Source organism: Hyalella azteca, unplaced genomic scaffold (genome assembly GCF_000764305.2).
Source record: "Hyalella azteca isolate HAZT.00-mixed unplaced genomic scaffold, Hazt_2.0.2 contig5918, whole genome shotgun sequence".
NCBI lineage: Eukaryota > Metazoa > Arthropoda > Malacostraca > Amphipoda > Hyalellidae > Hyalella > Hyalella azteca.
Genome location: NW_025936095.1, coordinates 131,230 through 152,006, shown reverse-complemented (window position 1 = coordinate 152,006; position 20,777 = coordinate 131,230). Strand labels below are relative to the sequence as shown.

Here is a 20,777-nt window from a genome sequence, read left to right as displayed (position 1 = left end):
TTTGAAAATAATCTGATAGGCCGCGATGAGCAAATTTCTTTCCTCATCAAGATTTTTCAATCGTCATGTAGACAGCTGTTTATGGAAATTTTCATCGAAAAAAAATGGTAGGTCAATATTCAAGAAAGTATAGTACCTGCTGTTCACTTCCAAACGATTGTTCCAAAGACAGTCAATATATACAGTAAGTAAGGAATTTAATATAACATTGATAGGATGAAAGAATGTCAGGTAGTGGAGCTTCACCTTCCTGAAGTCATATTCCAGACAGATCTGCAGGTGCGGACCACACGAGTGTTTGATGCTGTAGATGTCGAATGGACGATTGTGCACGAGGATGTCCACGTCGCCGTCCGCATCCCACGTCTGGCGCCACTTGAAGTCGCCGAGTTGCTGCTCCGCCAGCCACTGCTTCCATGCGTAGTGGATGCGCTGGATGACCGTGCCTGAGATGGATGCCTCGTGCAGCAGGTACGGCACGGCCGCGCCGTGGCCGAACGGGTCGATGGACCAGCCGTGCGCAGGCTTAATGCCCAGGGTTCGGTTCAGCCACTGGTGGCCTGAACAATCGAAATTACGTATCACGAGCGGCAAATGGGATAAGAATTTTATCGTGTAATTAATCGCCCAAAGAAATGAGGATATGCAGCGATTCTCATTAAGGTTTGCTGTGGGGTTCCAAATGAGTAGTGTGCCGGGAGTTTCGAGAGGGTGCGGTATTCGATAAAATTCAATAATTTAGAACGGATCTATGAATTTTTTCATAGAAAATAGAGTATGAATTATCAAGCTTTCAAAGAAATAAATACAACCGCCTTTTAGCACAACATATTTCATCCAAAGAAAAATGAATCAATTTGAGTTTCGTGAGACTTCGAAGATTTGAAGTAATTAAACATCGAAAACTAAGTACAAATTTTATTGCCTCCCTTATAAAACCCAATGAATTTGATGAAATGTACCAACCCACATTATTTTTTAAGAAGAAGAAAAAAATTAAATGAAAGAAGCACGTTGTTTGCATTTCTTGTCGGTTAGGATTCAATTCAGGGTTGGCAATGATTAAATCAAAATGATTAAATCATGTGATTAAATCACTTAATTTTCATAAAAAAAAATCATGATTTTTTTATTTTTTCAATTTTTTTGATTTTTTCATATATTTAAAAATATTGAGTGGCAGTCTTTAATTTATATTGAGGTATTGTTATTCATGGTTAAGTATAAATGTACTATGAATGATAAATTGGTATATAAACTTGTTGCCTTTAGTGTGTATTAGGTTCCAATAAATGGAATGTTTTTGGTACAGAGGCATCAAGTGTGCAATACATTGTATGTAGCTAGCAGCTTAGCTAATTCTTATAAGGATAAGTAGTCTAACTATTTGACTATTTGTTATATATTGATTACAATATACAATTTAAATGTGTTAGCTAGCTTATACAGGGTGGGGCAGAACTGATTGAACAGTTTTGAGGCGAAATAATAGTAATGGAGGTACATAAAGAAGAAAGTTTATTTTCCTCAAGATAAGCAAAACATACCATTTAAAATACTTATGTTTTGAAAACAATATCAGGAAGATGGTGTCTGTTAGCTGCAACACACTATTGGAGTCGTTCTCGGAAGTTTCCTACAGCACGTTCACACATATGGCGAGGTATGGCCATAACCTCTGCAATAATCCGTTCCTTTAGCTGTGGTAGGGTGTGAGGGCGACTTCTGAACCCCTTTCTTTTAGATGTCCCCAAAGAAAGAAATCGCAAATGCTCAAATCAGGTGACCTCGCAGGCCACTGCAAATCACCCCTCAGAGACACCAGACGTCCGGGAAACATGCGTTTCAAAACATTGAGTAACATTTGGGCTGTGTGGGCCCCATCCTGCTGGAACCACAGGTCTCTCAATGCATCATTTTCAACAATGTTTTCCATCATGGGCTGCAAGAAATTTTGCAACATTGCAGCATAGCAATCGGAATTCACTGTCATGGTTACTCCCTCCTCTGAGAACGACTCCAATGCTAACCTCTAGGAAAATAAACTTTCTTCTTTATGTACCTCCATTACTCTTTTATTTTACCTCAAAACTGCTCAATCGGTTCTGCCCCACCCTGTATATTGAGAGGTTGAGATTGTATTGACCTTTTAGGCTATTAGAAAGATTTTCCACCCTAGTACGAGTATTCTAATTAAAATATTTAATTTCAGTCTTTAAATATGTGAATTTAAAAATTGAAACAAAACAATTACAATTATAAGACTATATAAAATAATTAAATGCAGTGAATGGATATAAAATATTTGAATTGTGCACATGTTTATTTCAAACAGTGTTAGCTTTTCTCATAACTTGAGTCTCGTTTCAAGTCGTATGAGGTTTGTTTGTTTATCGTTCAGTTTATGTTTAGTATTGGTTTATTGGTCTGAATTAAATGGGAACAGTGCAGTCAGTCACTCAGTCACTACTAGTCAGTATGTATAGAGGGTAGAGTCTGGTAGATTTATAGGACATAAAACTAGTAGATCTATTGATAGTGCTGTGCACTGTGCTATCAGCTACCTATCTGTTATGTGACTCTTCAATGTTTAGGAGTTCTGCATTCCTGAAGTGTTTTTGTATATTGAAGCAAGTTAAATGGTCAATATTTAGCTCATTACCTTGCTCCATACAAACTTTACAAAGCTAATGAATAGACTTATCAATAATTGTTTACCCAAAAATCCCTAACTGGTAAACACCACCTTGGCCTGTTGGCCATTATTGAAGGCAATAAGTGCCCTTTTTAGCCATCCATAATGATCCATATACTGTTATTGTTAGTAGGCTAATTGCAACATAAAAAAATAACACCTCAAAAAGACAAAAAAGCTGAAAAAATAAAAAAAATCGCCAACCCTGGGATTCATTATGAATGACAGAAAGCTGAAGAAATTAATCAACAAAAAAATTGTATAAAATATTCTACTGAAGAGATGACCGACCTATGACCATCTGGTCGACGAGGGCATAGAGGTGCGTGGAGGCCTCGTCAGGCATGACCCAGCCGCCCGTGAGCACCTCCAGCCGCCCCTCCTTCAGCAGGCTCAGCAGCTGGTGACGCATCGTCGGGTGCGCTCTGCCAGTAACATGCACTTATTTATTTAACATGATATGATTTTTTAAACATGATATGATTTTTAAACATATTTTTAAAACATGATATGACTTTTTAAACATATTTTTAAAAAATGATATGATTTTTTAAACATATTTTTTAAACATGATATGACTTTTTAAACATATTTTTTAAACATGATATGATTTTTTAAACATGATATGATTTTTTAAACATGATATAATTTTTTAAAAGATTATATTCAGAGATGATTGCTTATTGACCAGAGAGAGCTCAGGTGTATTAAAAAAAAAACTTTAAAGAAGATTATCGAAGTTTCAGGATGTATTTAGAGTTGACTTTGAATAATTTTTATGCGGGTAACAACTTTCTGGAGTAACAAAAATTTCAACGGATTTCTCATTCGAAATTCGTGAAACATAGATTTTAGGCATTCAGAGCGGAAATAGAGGACAAATGAAATTCTAAAATGCGCTGAAAGTTTTTTTTCCGAGTTTACATTCGCTTTTTTAGGCCACATTGAATCTTGCTTGACAATGTCCATCTGTGACGTCTGTTCTATCTTTTGACAAATTAAAAGCACAAAAATACAACTCAGGATTCACTGCAGTGAGTGACAGAGAGCGCATTTTCTCGTCGACGAAAACGTGAAGTCACGGACAGACAGACGGACGGACGGACATGACGAGCACAATAGCGCATTTTTCCATAAATGAGAAAATGCGCTAAAAATAAAAAAAAAATACTGGACGGAAGCAAGGAGAAAGATCCAAGAAGAGAACATATTGCGCAGCCAGGCTGAAGGCAGGCGATCGCGTCGCTAATTGAAGTAATGCATCACAAATCTGACACAAAATTCATGTCGCAAGTACAAATTCCCAGCGGCCTGTGCGAGCGCTGAAAATAAAATTTCGACATCAACAATAATGAAAACATTTCGCGCTGATGCGCCTTCATCCTCACGTCAGAATTGGGGAATTCTGCTCAATGGGAGATTGCAGGCGCGCCGCAATCCCCGCAATCTTGAAACAAAACACCGACACAACCAGACGCGCGCGGCGGAGAACAGACGCCCTTGGCTAAAATATATCTCAAGTAGTACACTTTTCTTTGAAACGGAATTTCCGAATTTAGCCCATTACACCGAAGATGATCACATACCGGTAATCCACGACTAAATTTATTTATACTCACACGGTGCATAAAAGTTTCGATGGATGATTTTAGGAGTTATTTCGCCTGGGTTTGGGAAACATCCACGACAGCTGTGACAGGATATTATCTTATCTTATCTTCAAACAAATCCATTACATTGCGCCAAGAACATACAACTTTCAATCGAACACTGTTGAACCAAAGTCTTTATAGAATACTGTTTTTCAACAGAGCAAAACTGCACTAGAGCGAGCGCGCTTGCAGCACCACCACAAAAGTTCCCGAGAATAATAGACCTAAGCAAGCCTCAGAGCAGCTTGGAGCATCAATAGACCTAAGCAAGCCTCAGAGCAGCTTGGAGCATCAATAGACCTAAGCAAGCCTCAGAGCAGCTTGGCAGCGAAACGAATAAGCGGGAGTCCAGATCAAACCGCACGCCATGAATTGATTTGAATTCGGTCGAATAGCAATTCAAGTTCGATAAAGCTTGATTTGTTTCTTAAGGAAAATTGGAAATCTAACTCGAAGCTTTAGGAGCTTTGTCATTGACTCAGAGAGGTGATTGAGATAAATGAGACTATTCTTGTACAACGCTTTAGCGAGAACACGTACGAAAGCACATCAACTTAAGCGATGAAAGCTTCAGAATCGGGTAATTCCAAAGAAAATGAATAAAAATAAAATGAATAACTAGCAAGAAGATAGGGTATGAAAATATTTTAGGTGAGAAAACACCTATTTTGTTTTAAATATCTAGCGGGATTAAATAAATTCTTAAATTAAGTCAGCTTGACTCCCAGCTTGATCGATACATCGCGAATGACCTACAAGTCACAAGAATGATTTTTGTTTCAGTAAATTCGAATATGACATGAAAACTTGGAAAATTTCATGCGAAAAGACCGTACTATTCATACGTAAAACAATATTCACTAGACATCAACGCATACGACGACACCAGTGCACGCACAATGGCATCGTCGTCACAACTGCCCGTTCAAGGTATACCAGCTGCCATGCTGAGCAATGAACGCACTTAAACTCTGTTTTTAAATCGTAATTCTTCTTTAGTAATGCAAGTTCCATAAGTTTCAACAGGAAACAAGGAGTAAATCTTTTCGTGTATGCCCTCCGTGTTCATCGAGAAGTATTGAGGGATTTAATTGCCGCTTGACAATTCCACATTTTATGTGCCACCGAAACTATATATTTCGGAAGGTCTGTCGCAAAACTTCAGATAACAAACTCTCCATGAAATCGATTGGACTGAAACTTTGACAATAACAGTTATTTTAACCTCAAGTTATAAATCAGGTGAGACGACACAAGTTTTATAATTTAACGCAGCTAAAAAATACGAACACATCAAATTAGTATTAGTATTTCGAGTTCAGTTAAATTATTGATAATAATTTAATGTACATAGATTGCAATACAACAAAGGCGATCTCTGCATGATCAATGAGCTAGCGAGCATACACTCAAAGAAATGAGAGTCATAATACAGATAGCGACCTTATGTCCTTGTGTCATGACCCAGTTTGGCCCTTTTTAATGGCGTATCACTCAGTATTCGCTCATTGCTATGTGTAAGACAATAGGACCCATTCATGTTTCGTAGTGCAGAATCTAACCCTTCTCTTATGAACGTCACATTTACTACATATTCCTTGCTCAACAGTCATGATGAAAAAGCTCAACAGGAAACCTTACCTTTCATACCAGAGCGTGAGGAAAGACACCTCGGCCCACACGAAAGTCATTTTTGGGTAGAGCATGAGTTTGGTGACCATGTTCTGCAGGATCTTCGAGCTCTGCTGGAAGAAATATTCTTCGTAGGTCTTCAGCCATCCAGGGTCGTTGTGCGAGTGAGGCATCAGGAATACCTGCCGACAATCAAACCTAAGTTAATCAGAAAGCATTATCAGAAAACAAACATAATAAAGGAAATAAAAACTTTGAGTTTATTTAAACATCATTGCTGTTTGTGCGAAGCAATTGGTATAAACAAGGTATTGCGTAAACCCGTTCCTTCTATTGAATTTCATTTAGACGTTCATGTTTCTTTCTTCAGGCTGAGGGTGTATACAGGCCACGCAACGGTCGAGATCCAGGCTGATAGGCTACTAGGAATGCGATGAAGGCTGCTGCTCCAGCCAATTAAGATTTGACTGCATTCCTCGACGAAGTAAACGGCCCGAGGCTCAAAGCTCGCTCTGCCCCCAACCTACTTCGCCTTGTCATGTGATGTACGGTTAGAGAAATGATAGTTTTTGAAGCAATTAGGGAGTGGGACTAAATGAATGTAATTTCACAGAGAAAAAAGTCAGGCGGCAACCACAAAACGAAATATAATTCATGAAATATCGAAAAAAAGGAAAATTAAAAGTTAATGAAAAAGAAGACATAACTATGGGGACGCCTGTCGGTGACCACCACTGCCGTGCTTCGAATGGACTATCATGATGCCTTCCCTGAAGAACGTAGCCTATTACACAACTTGACTGTAACATTATCAGCCGCACGCCACCAGACAGATCACATCCATTGAATTAGATCAATCAGCCAACAGGAAAATATGCCTGGCGTCGTATGGCCCAGCGTCGTCTGCCAACACGCGAAAAAATTTTACACCACCCGGACGGAGCGCGCCGGAGCCGTCCGTATCTGTCCCGTGTGTCGAACCAGCCCACGGTCGAACGGCCACGCGTCGTACGACGATAAATTTTGGAACAGAACTATGCTATCTGGAACCTAACCCCAGATGCAGTGAGCTAAAAGTTACGTAACTTAGCGAAGCTGCGGAAGTCACTCGCTGGCGGACGATAGAGTTTGGAACAGAACGATGCTTTCTGAAACCTAACCCCGGATGTTGAGCTAAAAGTGACGGTCTGGTGGTGCACGGCAGGATGCATGCAGTTCCACTGGCGACCCGGGCTGGATGGTCACAGTCCGTTGTCCGCAAGTTACAATTCGAGCTAAAGTCAGGGTATGAAGTGATGATTCGATGCAACGTTCAGTGGTGCATAACCATTACTGTCTGGGCTATTCGCTTCAGAATATGGTGGCGTAAAGCTCCTAATATTTAAAGCAAGATGATGTCATGGGCTGGTTACCGACGGTTGGCTTAATCCGTGGCTGATTGGTGGTCATCCGGAAATATGCTAGGCGTTCCTTTCAAGGCTGATTGGTGCACAAATTTGGTGGTTCACGGCTGCGTACCCATAACTATGAACGTAAAAACTGCCTATAATAGCATATAAGGTGCTTGTACACGGGGATAGTGCTGACGGCTAGTAAATCTGGCTAGTGACGGTCGCTTGGTGACTATCCGGCTAGTAAGCCTGTACACACGAGAGTAGAAGGTGACGCTATCTTCTCGTTCGCGCCCGCCAGTGAGTCGTTAGAAACCGTCGAGTGAGGTCTGTGAAGATGGATAGTGTGATCACCTTCAACAACTCGAGCCTGTACGTCTTTTTTATACTCCATATTCTAGCCCTTAAAAATACAGCGTCGGGAACAACTTAACCCTGACTAATAAGGTCTTCTTTTCGTTTCAAAATACTCGTTTCTCTCTTCATTTTGTTGGAGTAACCATCATGGCAAACATTATACTTTAATTCATATTTTTGGAATATTTCAAAGAATAATTGCATATCGTCTGGAATTCACTTTGTTGGATTCCTCTTAGAAACATTATCGTTCAAACAAGCCATGATTCACGTGACCCAAGATACTTCACAGGAGCGGCACAGATGCTCTCACCATGGCTGCATCAGCGCTACTAGCCACTTCTCCGGCCAAGATATCAACACATCGTTGTCTCTCTCGGCCGCGCCTCGGGCACTTGCCGGCGCATGCCTCTGAAGCGGCTGAACACGAGTACACGAGGCTAGTAGCGTGGACAGTTCAAGCGCCGGATGAACTAGCGGCTAGTACTATCCCTGTGTACAGGCACCTATAGCCACCAGGGTGCGTGTTATTCATATATTGTGGTGAAGCACTTTGCATAAAGCGAAAAAAGAACCAATTCACAAAGATCTAAAAAATGGCGAATAACATTTACCTAATACAGTAATGGGAAGGCCTCAAATGTTATAGTACAGCCGTACAAAATTTGTTTCATTAAAAGGGATAGGCGAGCATGTATTATGCTGACGATAAGTAGCAACCAACTTAGCGGTACATACGAAGCATATAATTAATCTCGGATAAATTATGATCAAATAAAATAGACTATCTTAATAACACACAGGATTACAGTTCTAATGCTTGGGTAGCCATGATGGAGATAAGTGTTAAAATTTTTAACACACAGGATTAATGTGAACATGGAATTATCGCATATAGATATTATCTTCGTTGAATAATGATTCCCGTGAAAGCAGCGAGCTGCACGCACTTGCTATCACCACGCTGCCACGGAGGTCACGCAATGTTCAGACGCAGTCAAGAGTAAAGCTCAAGAGCTCGATCAAGGCTCAGAAAATTGCACGCGGAGGCAAGACCTGCAGTTCTCAATTGCAGCTTCGCTCTGCAGACAAATTGAATTAAACTTTGCGAGCACAAAAACTTTCGGGAGTCCGCCAGAATATCTAGGAGTTCGAAGTGTAGGCATCGAGTTAGGGGCAGCGGTAGTGAGCGGACTGCTAATAAAAGAAAATCTCTGGCTTTTAAGGGGACCGACTACCCTCCGGAAAAACTTCTACAGTTATTATCCGATCATCATGAAACTTCACATACATACGTAAAACGTAAAAAAATAGCATTTTGCTCCTATGAATTTTTCGAAAAAATGGATAGAAAACGTGAAATTCATAGAAAACGGCTAAAAAGGGGTACTTTAGAAAATCTATCTCCTCCTACAAATATCATCCTACAACATCGAGACACATATCATTCGGTTAGTAAGGACCATACCTATGGATTTGATGATCATTTTTCTCATTTTCCCCTTAGTTTTCTTTTTATGCGCGTTTTATCCCATTTTTCTCATTTTTTATCATTTTTCCCTCCTCTCTCCCCTTCTCCCCCATATAAAAAATGAACCAGACAGAAATTCAAAAAAATTATCATCAGTTCTATAGGTATGGTCTTTACGAATCGAATGGTATATGTCTCATTGCTGTAGCTTGAAAACTGTAGGAGGAGATAGGTTTGCCGTGCAACCAATCGGAGGTTTTCAGGACGCCCAAAAAACTGCCGGGCGGCACGTAAAATGACGTAAAAGAGTCGTAACGTAGCCAACATACCCGCAACCAAGCCTTAAAACTAAGTGAGGAAGGCATAGAGCGAGTGGCTGCACACCTTTCACCTCGCTGTCATGATGGGCACTGAAAGACCTGGCTGCATCTGGCAGTATATCAAGTCATGCCCCGTAATTAATGCCTTAGGAATTTGTTAAGGCCTGTTCCTTTTTAGTGTGTCCACCCTTCTAATTAATCCCATAGGCTTTACTGAAGGGCTCTAAAAACTCCCTCCCTTCGGGGGGCTGTTACGAAATCATTTTTCGACGTAGAGGGATGATTCTGGTACGGTTGGATGCGTCAAAAACTAAGCTTTAAGATGAGCACAAAAACCGGAAAACGCCATAATTGAAAATTTTAGGGTAGTCGGTCCCCTTAAATCGGATAACACTATTAGTATATAATGTTGAAGTTAAAATAAATTCATGTCATTTGTAGAAAATAAGAAGATAACGAAAACATAGGACGGGATATTTTGAGATCTTACATCAAATCTAGCACGCTCGGGAAATTTTGAAACACCTACCTGTATATTGCATTGAAAACTGTACTCTACTGTATATTGCATTGAAAAAGAAGCCTTAATTAATTAGAGATTAATTAGAGATGTATATTTATGAGGCACCTTTCCATTATCACGATAATGAGTGCAATGGTTAAGGAAGCCAAATCAAGCTATTTATTATTTACTAGGAAAGTCTCTCAAATAATATTAATGCAATGAACTCAATAACAGAGATGAATCCTTTACAAGCAAACGGTTAAATGAGTTCAATTAACACAGTAAGGCATTGGATCTGTGGCATGAAACCTGATTAACGTGACGAGCCGAACTTATAATTAAGCGCTCTTGGTGCCTGGAACACACGTGTAGTGATCATTGGTCACGTCAAGCGCCCCCAACAGACTCATACTGAACTCCTTCGTTGTCATGCGGACTTATTTTTACTACACAAACGTTAATTTAATTGAAACCATCTTGCAACTGATAGAATTGATGAATTAGTTAATCAATTTCGATTAGAAATAATTACAGATTCATTCGTTATAAGTATCAGGCGGCTTCGACTACGTTAAAAATTTATTAAATCCCTAATTCCCCCTAGATTTAATTCTAAAAATTACTTTTAGAGGATAAAAAAGGAGAAAAGGAATTCACGGCTTTTAAATCTAACATTAGACTACATCGGTAACCTTATAGAGAATTAACACGTGTGGTGATGTTTTATTGTAATAAAGTGCGACGGTAACGTCGTAGACTAATAAACCCCGGAAAGCTAAAAACTTGATCCTAAAATATAGCAGTGTCAAAGACGTGCCGTAAAATGTGGATTCATCTCGCCCAACCTTGGAGGAGAATTTCAATTTAACAATCTCAAGCAAAGAGTTCGGCCGTGATTGATTATTCCCGGAACCAAAAAACTGGATGAGATCATTTAGATGCGCTGCAAGAATATCTACAATGACGGGATTCAATTGGGTAGAGTGCAATTCACGATGGATACTCAGGCAGAAAAGCTGTCTAAATTATGGAGGCTCAGCGTCGAGCTGCCGTGCAAAGTCTTAGGCGGTCTTCAAGGCAACCAAGTCTCTCCTCAGAGCCTCGAAAGCTCATTAAATCTTACGATAAGAAAATGAGCATCCCATTACTCACAGAAGCCAAAGTTTGAGGTTGGCTCTCGCAAGACCTCGCTAATTGAGGCGCTCCAGCGCGCGCCGCAGCGTGTGGCAAGCGCCAGTCACGGCTATACGAGGGCTAACCGAAATATGATGCTGGAAATGCTGGGTATGCAGGAGACCAGCCGCCTTATAGTTAACGCTCAGCTCCATCGCCCGTTTGGTGGCCAAGCACATTAAGCCGGCAGCATCTCCTGGTCAATGGTGTGGCAACAGTTACAATTTTCAGACACGAAACGCAATGAACGAAAAGCAAGCAGAGGAAAAGAGGGAAGTCCGAAACTAAAACGAATAGCCTTGGTAAGTTGTTACCGTCTGCATTATGCCCGAAGGAACCGGCATTAATATCTGAAGCACTTTGAAAATAAATCCTGCCATTGGAATGCTCTTCAATTAGTGGAAAAAAATAACGAAAATAACGGTCAAAAATCAGCCAAAATTCCTTGCAAGCATAATTTGGAAAATTCTAATCCTGAGAATTTAAACACGTGCTATATCCGGGGCAGGGAGGAGAGGGCAGGGAGGTGAGGGCAGGGAGGTGAGGGCAGGGAGGTGAGGGCAGGGGAGGTGAGGGCAGGGAGGTGAGGGCAGGGAGGTGAGGGCAGGGAGGTGAGGGTAGGAACTAACGAGAGGGCAAGTCACACGGACGTGTTTCATCAGGCTGAGTGGACGTGGGTTGTGGCATATTAGATGGCCTCTGTATCCGTGCGGGATCAAGTCCACAGTTCACTAACTGGAGGCATACAAAAGTGGATACAAAAAGACAATGCTCGTAGAATAAAGCTTGAAGCGTCCTATAAAATTCTTAAAATAAAGATATAATGACTAAAGAAACTTATAAGTAATTGAAAAGCCTAATGTGGAAAAAGTATCTTCTAGTGCGTATTAAAGCCTTGTACGAAACTTGCGTAGATTTTATAGTGATCTAACTTGATACTTGTATTTATACCACGGTACCGTACCGCACCGTGATATTTGTATCTATTCTCATGAAGGTTTTTAGGCCAGCATTTCAGTTCAACAGTTTCTGCATCATCAGATCGATAAAAATTCCCCAGGATGGAGCCACTCATAGATGGGCCATTGGCAAGATGTTGAGGCTAATATGAATAAATTTATGGTTATGGCCGCACTCTTGCCGGACAAGAAACTCCGTTTAGTCAAGATCCAGCGCTAATCTTTCCACGGGTCAGACAGTTTATTATTTATTGGGGGGCTCAGGTCAGCACATCTCTAACCGGGATAATGGGCAATTATAGCGGCACTTAAGAAGTTGGGTCTCCATGACACGAACACACTTAGGACCATTAGGATCCTTAAGTCCTTAATGGAAGTCCGTGAAATTGTGGCGGAATTGCGACACATGGAAATACTTAAAACCGAAGAATACGGGCAGGATATTCACGTTAGATATTCTTAGTCAGCCGAGGAACAGGAAATTCGCAACGGGAAAAATATCGTTTGTATACAAGTGAAAATTTTCGTTATGAAAAGGTTTCAATACAGAAGTTCACAAAGTTTATGGAATTGAAAGAAGGGTAGATATAGTCAGTAAAAGTAAACGATGCGATCAACGCTAATTAATGTGATGAGTGAAGCTTAACTTGAGGGCACATCATTTCAAAAACTTCCTTGTGCCACAGTGCATGAAAGCCAAGGCGAAAATCAGTACAGCAAGTAAGCGAGGATCGTGAAAATGAAGCCTCGCCGACTTGTTGCATTCTGTTATCGACCAACTTGAAGAATTGGTTTCCTGACTACCTGCAAGTTCGCAGGTAGTGAAAGTTAGAGGGGCACTCACAACACGTCAGAGATTTGACAAATTCTGACTCATCGCCGAGCGCGGAATTACAGGACGGCAAAACAGAGTACAGCTTGGGGCAGCCGCAGTGATGAGGAAGCTACGAAGTTAGGTAATGACGAGCGTGATGTGCCTCACTTCTGCCTCAACACACCCTCTGCTGCCTCGTCTCCCTCATTTCTACCTCGTATTTGGTCGCGAGGCATCGTCTCCATCAGTTCTGCTTCGTCTAATGTACTCCAGGTCTTCTTAAGCCGTCAAAGCCTCGTCTATGCCGCCATTGCACCTCTCCAGAGCCTGGTTTGTGCCAGTACTGCCTTGCTCACACCACTCTTGCCTTGCCAACGCCACTTATACTGGTACAACTTAGGCCCCTTTCACACAGGGCAGTAGATACTGCCGCGTCAAAAATGCCGCGGCAGTATTTACTGCGCAATCTTTCACACGAGGCGCTTTTTACTGCTGGGATCTATCAGTCTTGCAGTGCTTTATGCTTCATCAGTCCATCTCTATGTTTATGTAACAATATTTCTTTATGAAATACTGTATATATCTATGTGAGAATGATGTAAATACATCTCTATGGAAATACCTATATATTTTATGGAAAATATATCTTTTATAAAATATATCTCTATCACTTCAAGGAAATATATATTTAACAATGTATATCTTTATGTTTATGTAACAATATTTATGTACTAAAATACGGCCCCACTGTCTGCTGGGATCTGGCGTCAAAAAACCGCCCAGTGTGAAAGATTACATTGAATACCATTGCAAGCTAAACTGCGCGACAAATCTACTGCCGCAGTTTTAGCAGGACAGACGCTGACGTCAGGCGTCAAGTTCTACGCCGCAGTAAAAGCAGTCGTGTGTGAACAGCAGTACACATTTCGTATGTCCGCTAAGGTTCGGCAGTAAATACTGTCGGACGCTGGCAGTATTTACTGCCCTGTGTGAAAGGGGCCTTAGAAGTACCTCCGGGCCTAGGTTATTTCTACTTGGCCTACGCCTCTCTTGCCTGGCCTATGCCACTCTTGCCATGACCTACGCCCTCCTGCCAGATCTACGCCACTCCAGCCCTGGCCTTTCCCCCACGCAGTGAAGATCAGATGTCAGGCGCCAGACTGTGGATGACGTAACAGGCGTGGCAGTGTAATCAGTAGCTATGCCTCGCAGCATCCAGTGTATTACATCAGCTGGGCGATGTGTTCCAAATATTCGTTCGGTCCAAATATTCGTTCGGTAGTCGAACTTGATTCTTCGGTGATGCTTCATTGTAATATTTCCGACACCCTAGTAATTCCCCAGAAATTTGAAACTGATGCGTATCAACAGTAACTGGAATTAAACTGGACGAGATATGTTCCGTAACGAAGGCAGTATACGTTTGTGTGTAGATCGCACTCACTTGCGTTAATTTCGAAGAGTTCTGCAAAGCACCAGAATAGGAGGCACATTTATTTCAAAATTATACTACGATATGTGTACGCCATAAAATGGTCTGTACGCACCAAATAATTGGACGCTTGCAAGTGTTGGAGATTCATGCGACTGATTGTGATTCAAGTTCGTACAGAAACGTAGCTAAAATAAATTAGTCAGCGGTAATGCCTAATTATGGAAATTATACTCAACTTCTAGTCGGAGTCGAGTGAACTAAGCGATAAAACTCTCCAAGTTCGTCCGGTTAAATTTAAAACTTCCTAATGAGAGTCCTTACTCTTAAGTCATTTCATTGTAAACCCGCTTCCGAATTGTAAAAGATTTTGCTCAAGTTCGTAGCCTAATCAATTTCGTGTAAGGAAATTTTCCAAGAAGATATCCTAATTTTGAAAAATAAAACATAATAATTCATTTTGATATGCAGCCGGACAGTCAGCCTCAACGAAGTTTTTGAACTTCGTCGAAGAAGCATCAGTAGCTGTGAGCAGCTTACAGGGGAAGGAAATCCTCCGTAATTGTTACCGTAACAACATTTAGAGTCGCCCCAGCTTCTGGTAATCCAAATCAGGAGCTGCCGCGACTGTAAAATTTCACTGCTCGTCTCGGTGGCAGGACTTAAGTCAACCAAGAACATACGGACCCTCAGGACATACCGACCCTCAGGACCTGCTAAACCAGAGGGATTTTCGTGGCACGCGTATGAACTTAAAAGTCAATCATCAGGAAACCGAGTCTCAGGCACACCATCAGCGAAGCGGTCAGAGATTACACTACGACGGTTACGCTACGAAACAAAGTATACTACGAAACACAATAATATGCTATACTGTTTATTGGAATACTAATATAATTTTCAACATATATTAGAAAGCAAAAAATGTTAAATAAATTTCATACTCTAAACTTTGCTTTATTGCTTGGGATTCCACGTTTCTATGAGATAAATGATACTTTTTTCTATTTCAGGTGAAAAAATGCAATGACAGGTTTCGTTAAAGAAAAAAATTATAAAATGATGAGAACATGTTAGAAAAATGCACCATTAAAACACATAATAATCAGAAAGTATTAGAACGAAAGAAGAGGAGTAGGCTCTTACTTTCTATAAATACGAGAGGACATGAGGAAAAGTTCAGGAGTCGCTCTATTAAAGCGGAACTTGGTCGCTACGAGCTCAATATTTCTTGATACGACCGTACCCTGGATATTCTGACTTCTCGTCGCTGTTGAAGTGCGTTCTAAATCTTTCGAGAGACTAAAATATATTGATGTTCCAGACACACATTTTCCCAAAGCCAAATGAAAGTTCAAAAGAAATATAGTTTGATTTAAAAATACGCTTTTAATATACAAAGTCAATCCAATATCCTTCATTTTGTGTAACACTGAAAGTTCAAAAGAACTTTCAGTGAAACGAAAGTTGAGGTGGTATCGAAACGTGAAGAATGAAACGCGAACGAAACGCGAAGAATGAGGTGGTATCATCAAAATCCCTGCAAACGCCACTTCATTCTTATGGTAAGGGTTTGTCCAATAATCCAGCGAGTATGAGATCAGGGCCACAATTCTTATCTCTGTGAGCATGGCTTACTTTTCATCCATGTTCATTATATGACACTTTTACTTACATTATAAGGCACATTGACTTCTTATTTATACACGTGATGTAAAAGTCGTTTAATATACTGAAGAATACTCGGTAACTATGCACGGGATAATAATACTTCTACTGTGGCTATTCTGCAAATGATCACGTTTTGAACTTTGAAAGTCTTCAGTGCTTTATTAACTTTCTAAATTAGTTATACAGTCCAATACGCTAATTATGATTCAAAAACTATGCCAAAGAACAGAAGAGATAATGCTAATCAGTTAATAATTAAGGAATGACCACGAGTGGACTATTTTCTTTAAACTTTTTATCCATTGATGGATAAATGTACAAAGCAAGTCTGACAGTACATGATTGATGGGACGGATATGAATCACAATTTCGGAATACGCCATTGACCCCTTACGCGTCAAAGTTTCATTGTCAAGTATAAAGACGCGATTTTTATATTATTTCAAACGCGTATAACAGACAAATCAAAATGCAAAGAATTCGATGAAGTGAGATCCGACATTTCAGTTACCGCTCTCTTAATGGGAGTACCTCAAATGATAAATCGTCACGGGATTGAAAAACTAGTGTTATCTATCAGAAATACAGATTTTTCATTTAGTTAAGTTTGTTTACATTCGTAGAAAGAAAGCATGAATTCGGATATAAATGATAGTGATGCTTAAGTTAATATTTGGTGGCCGAGGGACGCGCAGTGTGAAGGTGGATGGTTTCAGCGACACCCCTTATTCCAATTGTCAATAGAGTACAACTATATATTAGAAAAAAAATCATCATGTACGTTTTTTTAATATCCATTTCACGTCCCACATCAGCACTAACTAACAAAAAGTAAAAATTTTCATCGACAAAATGAGCTTTTCAACGTCAAAAAGTTGAAATAAACAAAATGAAGTTTTCTTATGTTTAAAATTGAATTGAGAAATCAGTATCTGCTGGGAACACGGATAGTGTAACATATGTTATATTTAATGGAGCCCAAAACAGATGCTACCGCAGGGATCTCATTTCTGAAGTTTAAGTTTTGTTAGTAGAACGGAATTTAATGAAAAAACTATAACACGTACATAATTCGCTGAGGAATGATTCAGTTAAAAAAAAGAACTCTAAAAATGAATCCGCAATTAATAGTTTGTACAATTAATAGTTTGCTTAGGATCGCACATTCATTTCAACTATCAGCAAACAACTTCCACCAGTACCAAATGAGAAGAAAAACAAACAATGCGCATTTGATGGAAGCATATGGCACTCATAGTCGGATAGTGTCAAGTCGCGTGGTCATGACTTAGTGCAAAACACGCCACGAACGGTGAGCAATTCCATCAACGTGAAATGTGTTCAATTTGCAAAACACGCAACGAACTTGCATTGTCGGTCGATCGGCAGTTTCCAGCCATGGCGATGCCCAACGGAAATTAAAGAAGAAGCCCGAATTTAGCGCCGGGCAACTACGATCAGTCTCCGCCGCACTCGATCGATCGGTCGTTCGTTCTCGCTCGCCGTTAAACGAACGCGCAACATTCTCGTTGGAGGGACAACATCACCCGCATGAATGTCTATTGGCGGAAAGACGATCGTGCCCAGAAATTGGAACTTTTCGCGGTAGTTTTTTCGTGGAAGAAAACCTCAAGGGCGATGATATTGAGGAAATTTTAATATGCGTGGCAAGCCGCGGCGACCAGGGACAGGACGACATACGAGTGTCGTGGTGGTAGCGCCGGTCCGCGTCGCAGTTCATGGCGCGCTCTGGAATACTGAGCAGCTAACCTAATTAAATATTTCAGGCACAAGCTCCTAGCATTTCCACCTTTATTGCTCAATTTCACTTTATATTAATGTTCAGCTGAGAAATACGCATGAAGTATTCTTGCTGGAACAAGCACAACGTTCAAGGATGAAGTTGAAAAAAAAAGCTAACAAAATGAAACTAAGTGGTAGCAATTATATGCGAAACGATGGTTGGGTATTTTAATGAATTCACAAGTTAGATAATACACGGAATAAATAGATGAATTATCAGCATGTACTTTAGCAAATATCAAATCAACAATCAGGCTACACTGCCTCATTTGCCAACGTTCATCAAATTATATTTTAAGGGGGATTTTGCGTGTAGGAATTGAATGCAATTTGCTTACATAAATTAAAAAACGCAGTTTTTTTATTTTGACGGCGTTCATAAATGTACATCGTTGCTGCAGTTGACGACTGTAACATGTACTAATTCGTTAAATTTGCACCCAGTTCCTTTCGTCGAATAACATGACGCGAGAACATTCACTAAATGAGGAATTAACATGAATAAAAATGCAACGTTGCAGATATTATATGTCGCCTCATCGACAGCAGCAACTTGAAGAATCATAGCACGGCAAGGCATAAGATGTTCATCTCTCAACAGACGATTTTTATGGATTGCTAAGATGTTTACCAAGCCGTTCTTTATTTTATGCGTCGTTTTAGGTACTACATATATGTTCTGAATCACTTTAAAAATTACAAGTCAATAATAATAAGGTAAGTTTGGTTCGCATTCTTGACGTTAATCTGCGTATTATCTTAAATAATAACGAAAATTTCACGCTCAGAACCGTCTATGTTCACGATGTACATAGAAAAAATCTCAGTATGCTTCATAATGGTTAATATTAGAGTTAATATTCGATAGGAACGAAGTGCGCATAGCTTAATGCAACTCAGAACTACCACAATTTTACATCAGAATCTCTACCAACTCACTTTAAGTAGAGAAGATTGGAGGTTTGAATTGATTGCCGACAGGAGAAATAATATACTTAGTTTATGCGCGTCGTAGCTCATCTGCTGAGAACTTCCATGACTGAGTCGAGGGACAGTTTGAATAAAGTCTGCGGGTTTAACAACCAGCATTCAACTATCTCCCAAGTTCTGCAAGGCAATCGCAGGGGCTACATAAATATTCTAAGCAGTAGAGGATACCATTAAAGACAGTGCAATAAACATGGCACTTGACATTTACTATGATCATTTTAATACACAACAGGACAGGGAAATTCTACTGGCAATGAGGCAATTGCATTTATGAATTTTAAACGCCGTTACGGAAGCAGAGCGATTTTTGGTGAGCCAAATACGAGCGAGAATTCCCGAAATGCCTTAAACGAATGCGTCGCTCCATTGCAGCGCCCTCAATAAACTCGACTCCCAGGCTTTGAAAGGAATTTATTCTACAAATAAATATGGAGGGAGAAATTATTATTTCCGACATAGGAGCGGATACAACAAGTCGCGTAAAGCCTTTCTCTTGCTTTGATGCTGGTGGCTCTAAAATAAAACCCTCTTCAAACCCAGTCATGTATCATGTTAACCAAACTTCTGCAACAACTTTAAATAATGAAAGCGGCTTTTTCCGAGTCTCCAGCAGTAATGCGAGATGTAATTTGCACAAGAGATGGAGTGACTAACAGCAAGCTTGCGCAATTCCAGATGAAGCTGCCATTTTTGAGAACAGTTCGTCATAAATTGAGAATGCAATGATGCATCATCCTGCTTATGATGTCAGACATGATGACCAAAACATGCGATTAATGGAGGAATTAATGTAATTAAGTAGTGCAGGATTATCTCTTCTTGTGCAGGACTTACGAAAAGCCTGCATTGTTTACAACGCAATGTATTGAATATGCTGTGTTGTGAACCACGCCTCAATTTTGCTTCAATTTGTATCTAGAAAAAACTGACTTGACCACAAAAAGGCTTTATTTAAACAAAGATAGAGAACTAATAAACGATGCTCGGAACACTCTTGGCCGTGAAGAGCTCAAGTTGATGATCAAGAAGAGGCAATATTCTCATTGCTGCTTTCCCGGGTTTGTGCTCAATTAAATTGCGAAGGGAATATTGAACTCTCACATACAAGATTGATGTTCACTAGTTGTCGATTGTAATCTAGCTGCATAGTGTAGCTACGATAATCACGTTGAGTGAAGCGAACGCAAAATGTGTAACAAATAAACATCCCGTGACGTAATTAAAACAGAACTAATCTTTGAAGCATTTATCACTTAATACAAGCGCAGAAAAAATGATTAGAGAGAATAACCTTATTACGCAATTCGGTTTAAATGAACAATGTCATCAGTGGAAAAATAAACAGGGTATGAAATATTCGACAAACAGTAAATGTCAGAGTGGTTGCTCGCAGCAGCCATTTTAACGTCTCTTCCCGCTCGAGTGACTCCGACTTGAAGTCAGGTGCGAATGTAAAAAGAAAGCAAATATTTTCAGAGAATTTTTAAATTGAACTGAAGTATGATAATCAGAAATAACTGTAGACATTAATAACAGGGAAAAAATAGGAAAAAATATTTTTGAATATGCGTAGGATTAGACGCGCGTGGAAGTTTAATTAAGGAAAGTGTTTTGCAGGATAAAAAAATGAAAGTTCATCGTAACTTGAAGATGAATCAACTTAATGGTCCAATAACAGTTCGGGCAAAATAAATCTTTTAAGCAGACAACATTTCCTCCAATGCCAACAATGATTTGATGCAACAACAATGAACCGCCTTGGAGCAATGAACATGAAGTGACTATTGAAGTAAGAGGCCTTATTCTTCACGCAAAAATGGCATCGGGATAACCTACTGTGATTTTATTTTTATGGTGCACGTCTTTTAATATTCATGAATGATTTCTAATAAAGAGTTTAGAGTGAATTGTA

At 39.9% G+C, this 20,777-nt stretch overlaps 1 protein-coding gene across 1 annotated transcript in view; it reads right to left on the bottom strand.

Annotated features, from left to right (window-relative positions):
* The window catches only part of LOC108670042 (alpha-mannosidase 2), a 47,374-nt gene that overhangs the window by 7,688 nt on the left and 18,909 nt on the right, over positions 1-20,777 (bottom strand). Inside the window, exons 3-5 of the mRNA XM_018157492.2 lie at positions 5,989-6,161; positions 2,987-3,120; positions 247-560 (exon numbers count right to left, since the gene is read on the bottom strand). Coding sequence (XP_018012981.1) covers positions 247-560; positions 2,987-3,120; positions 5,989-6,161 — 621 coding nt within the window. The remainder of the gene's footprint in view (positions 1-246; positions 561-2,986; positions 3,121-5,988; positions 6,162-20,777) is intronic.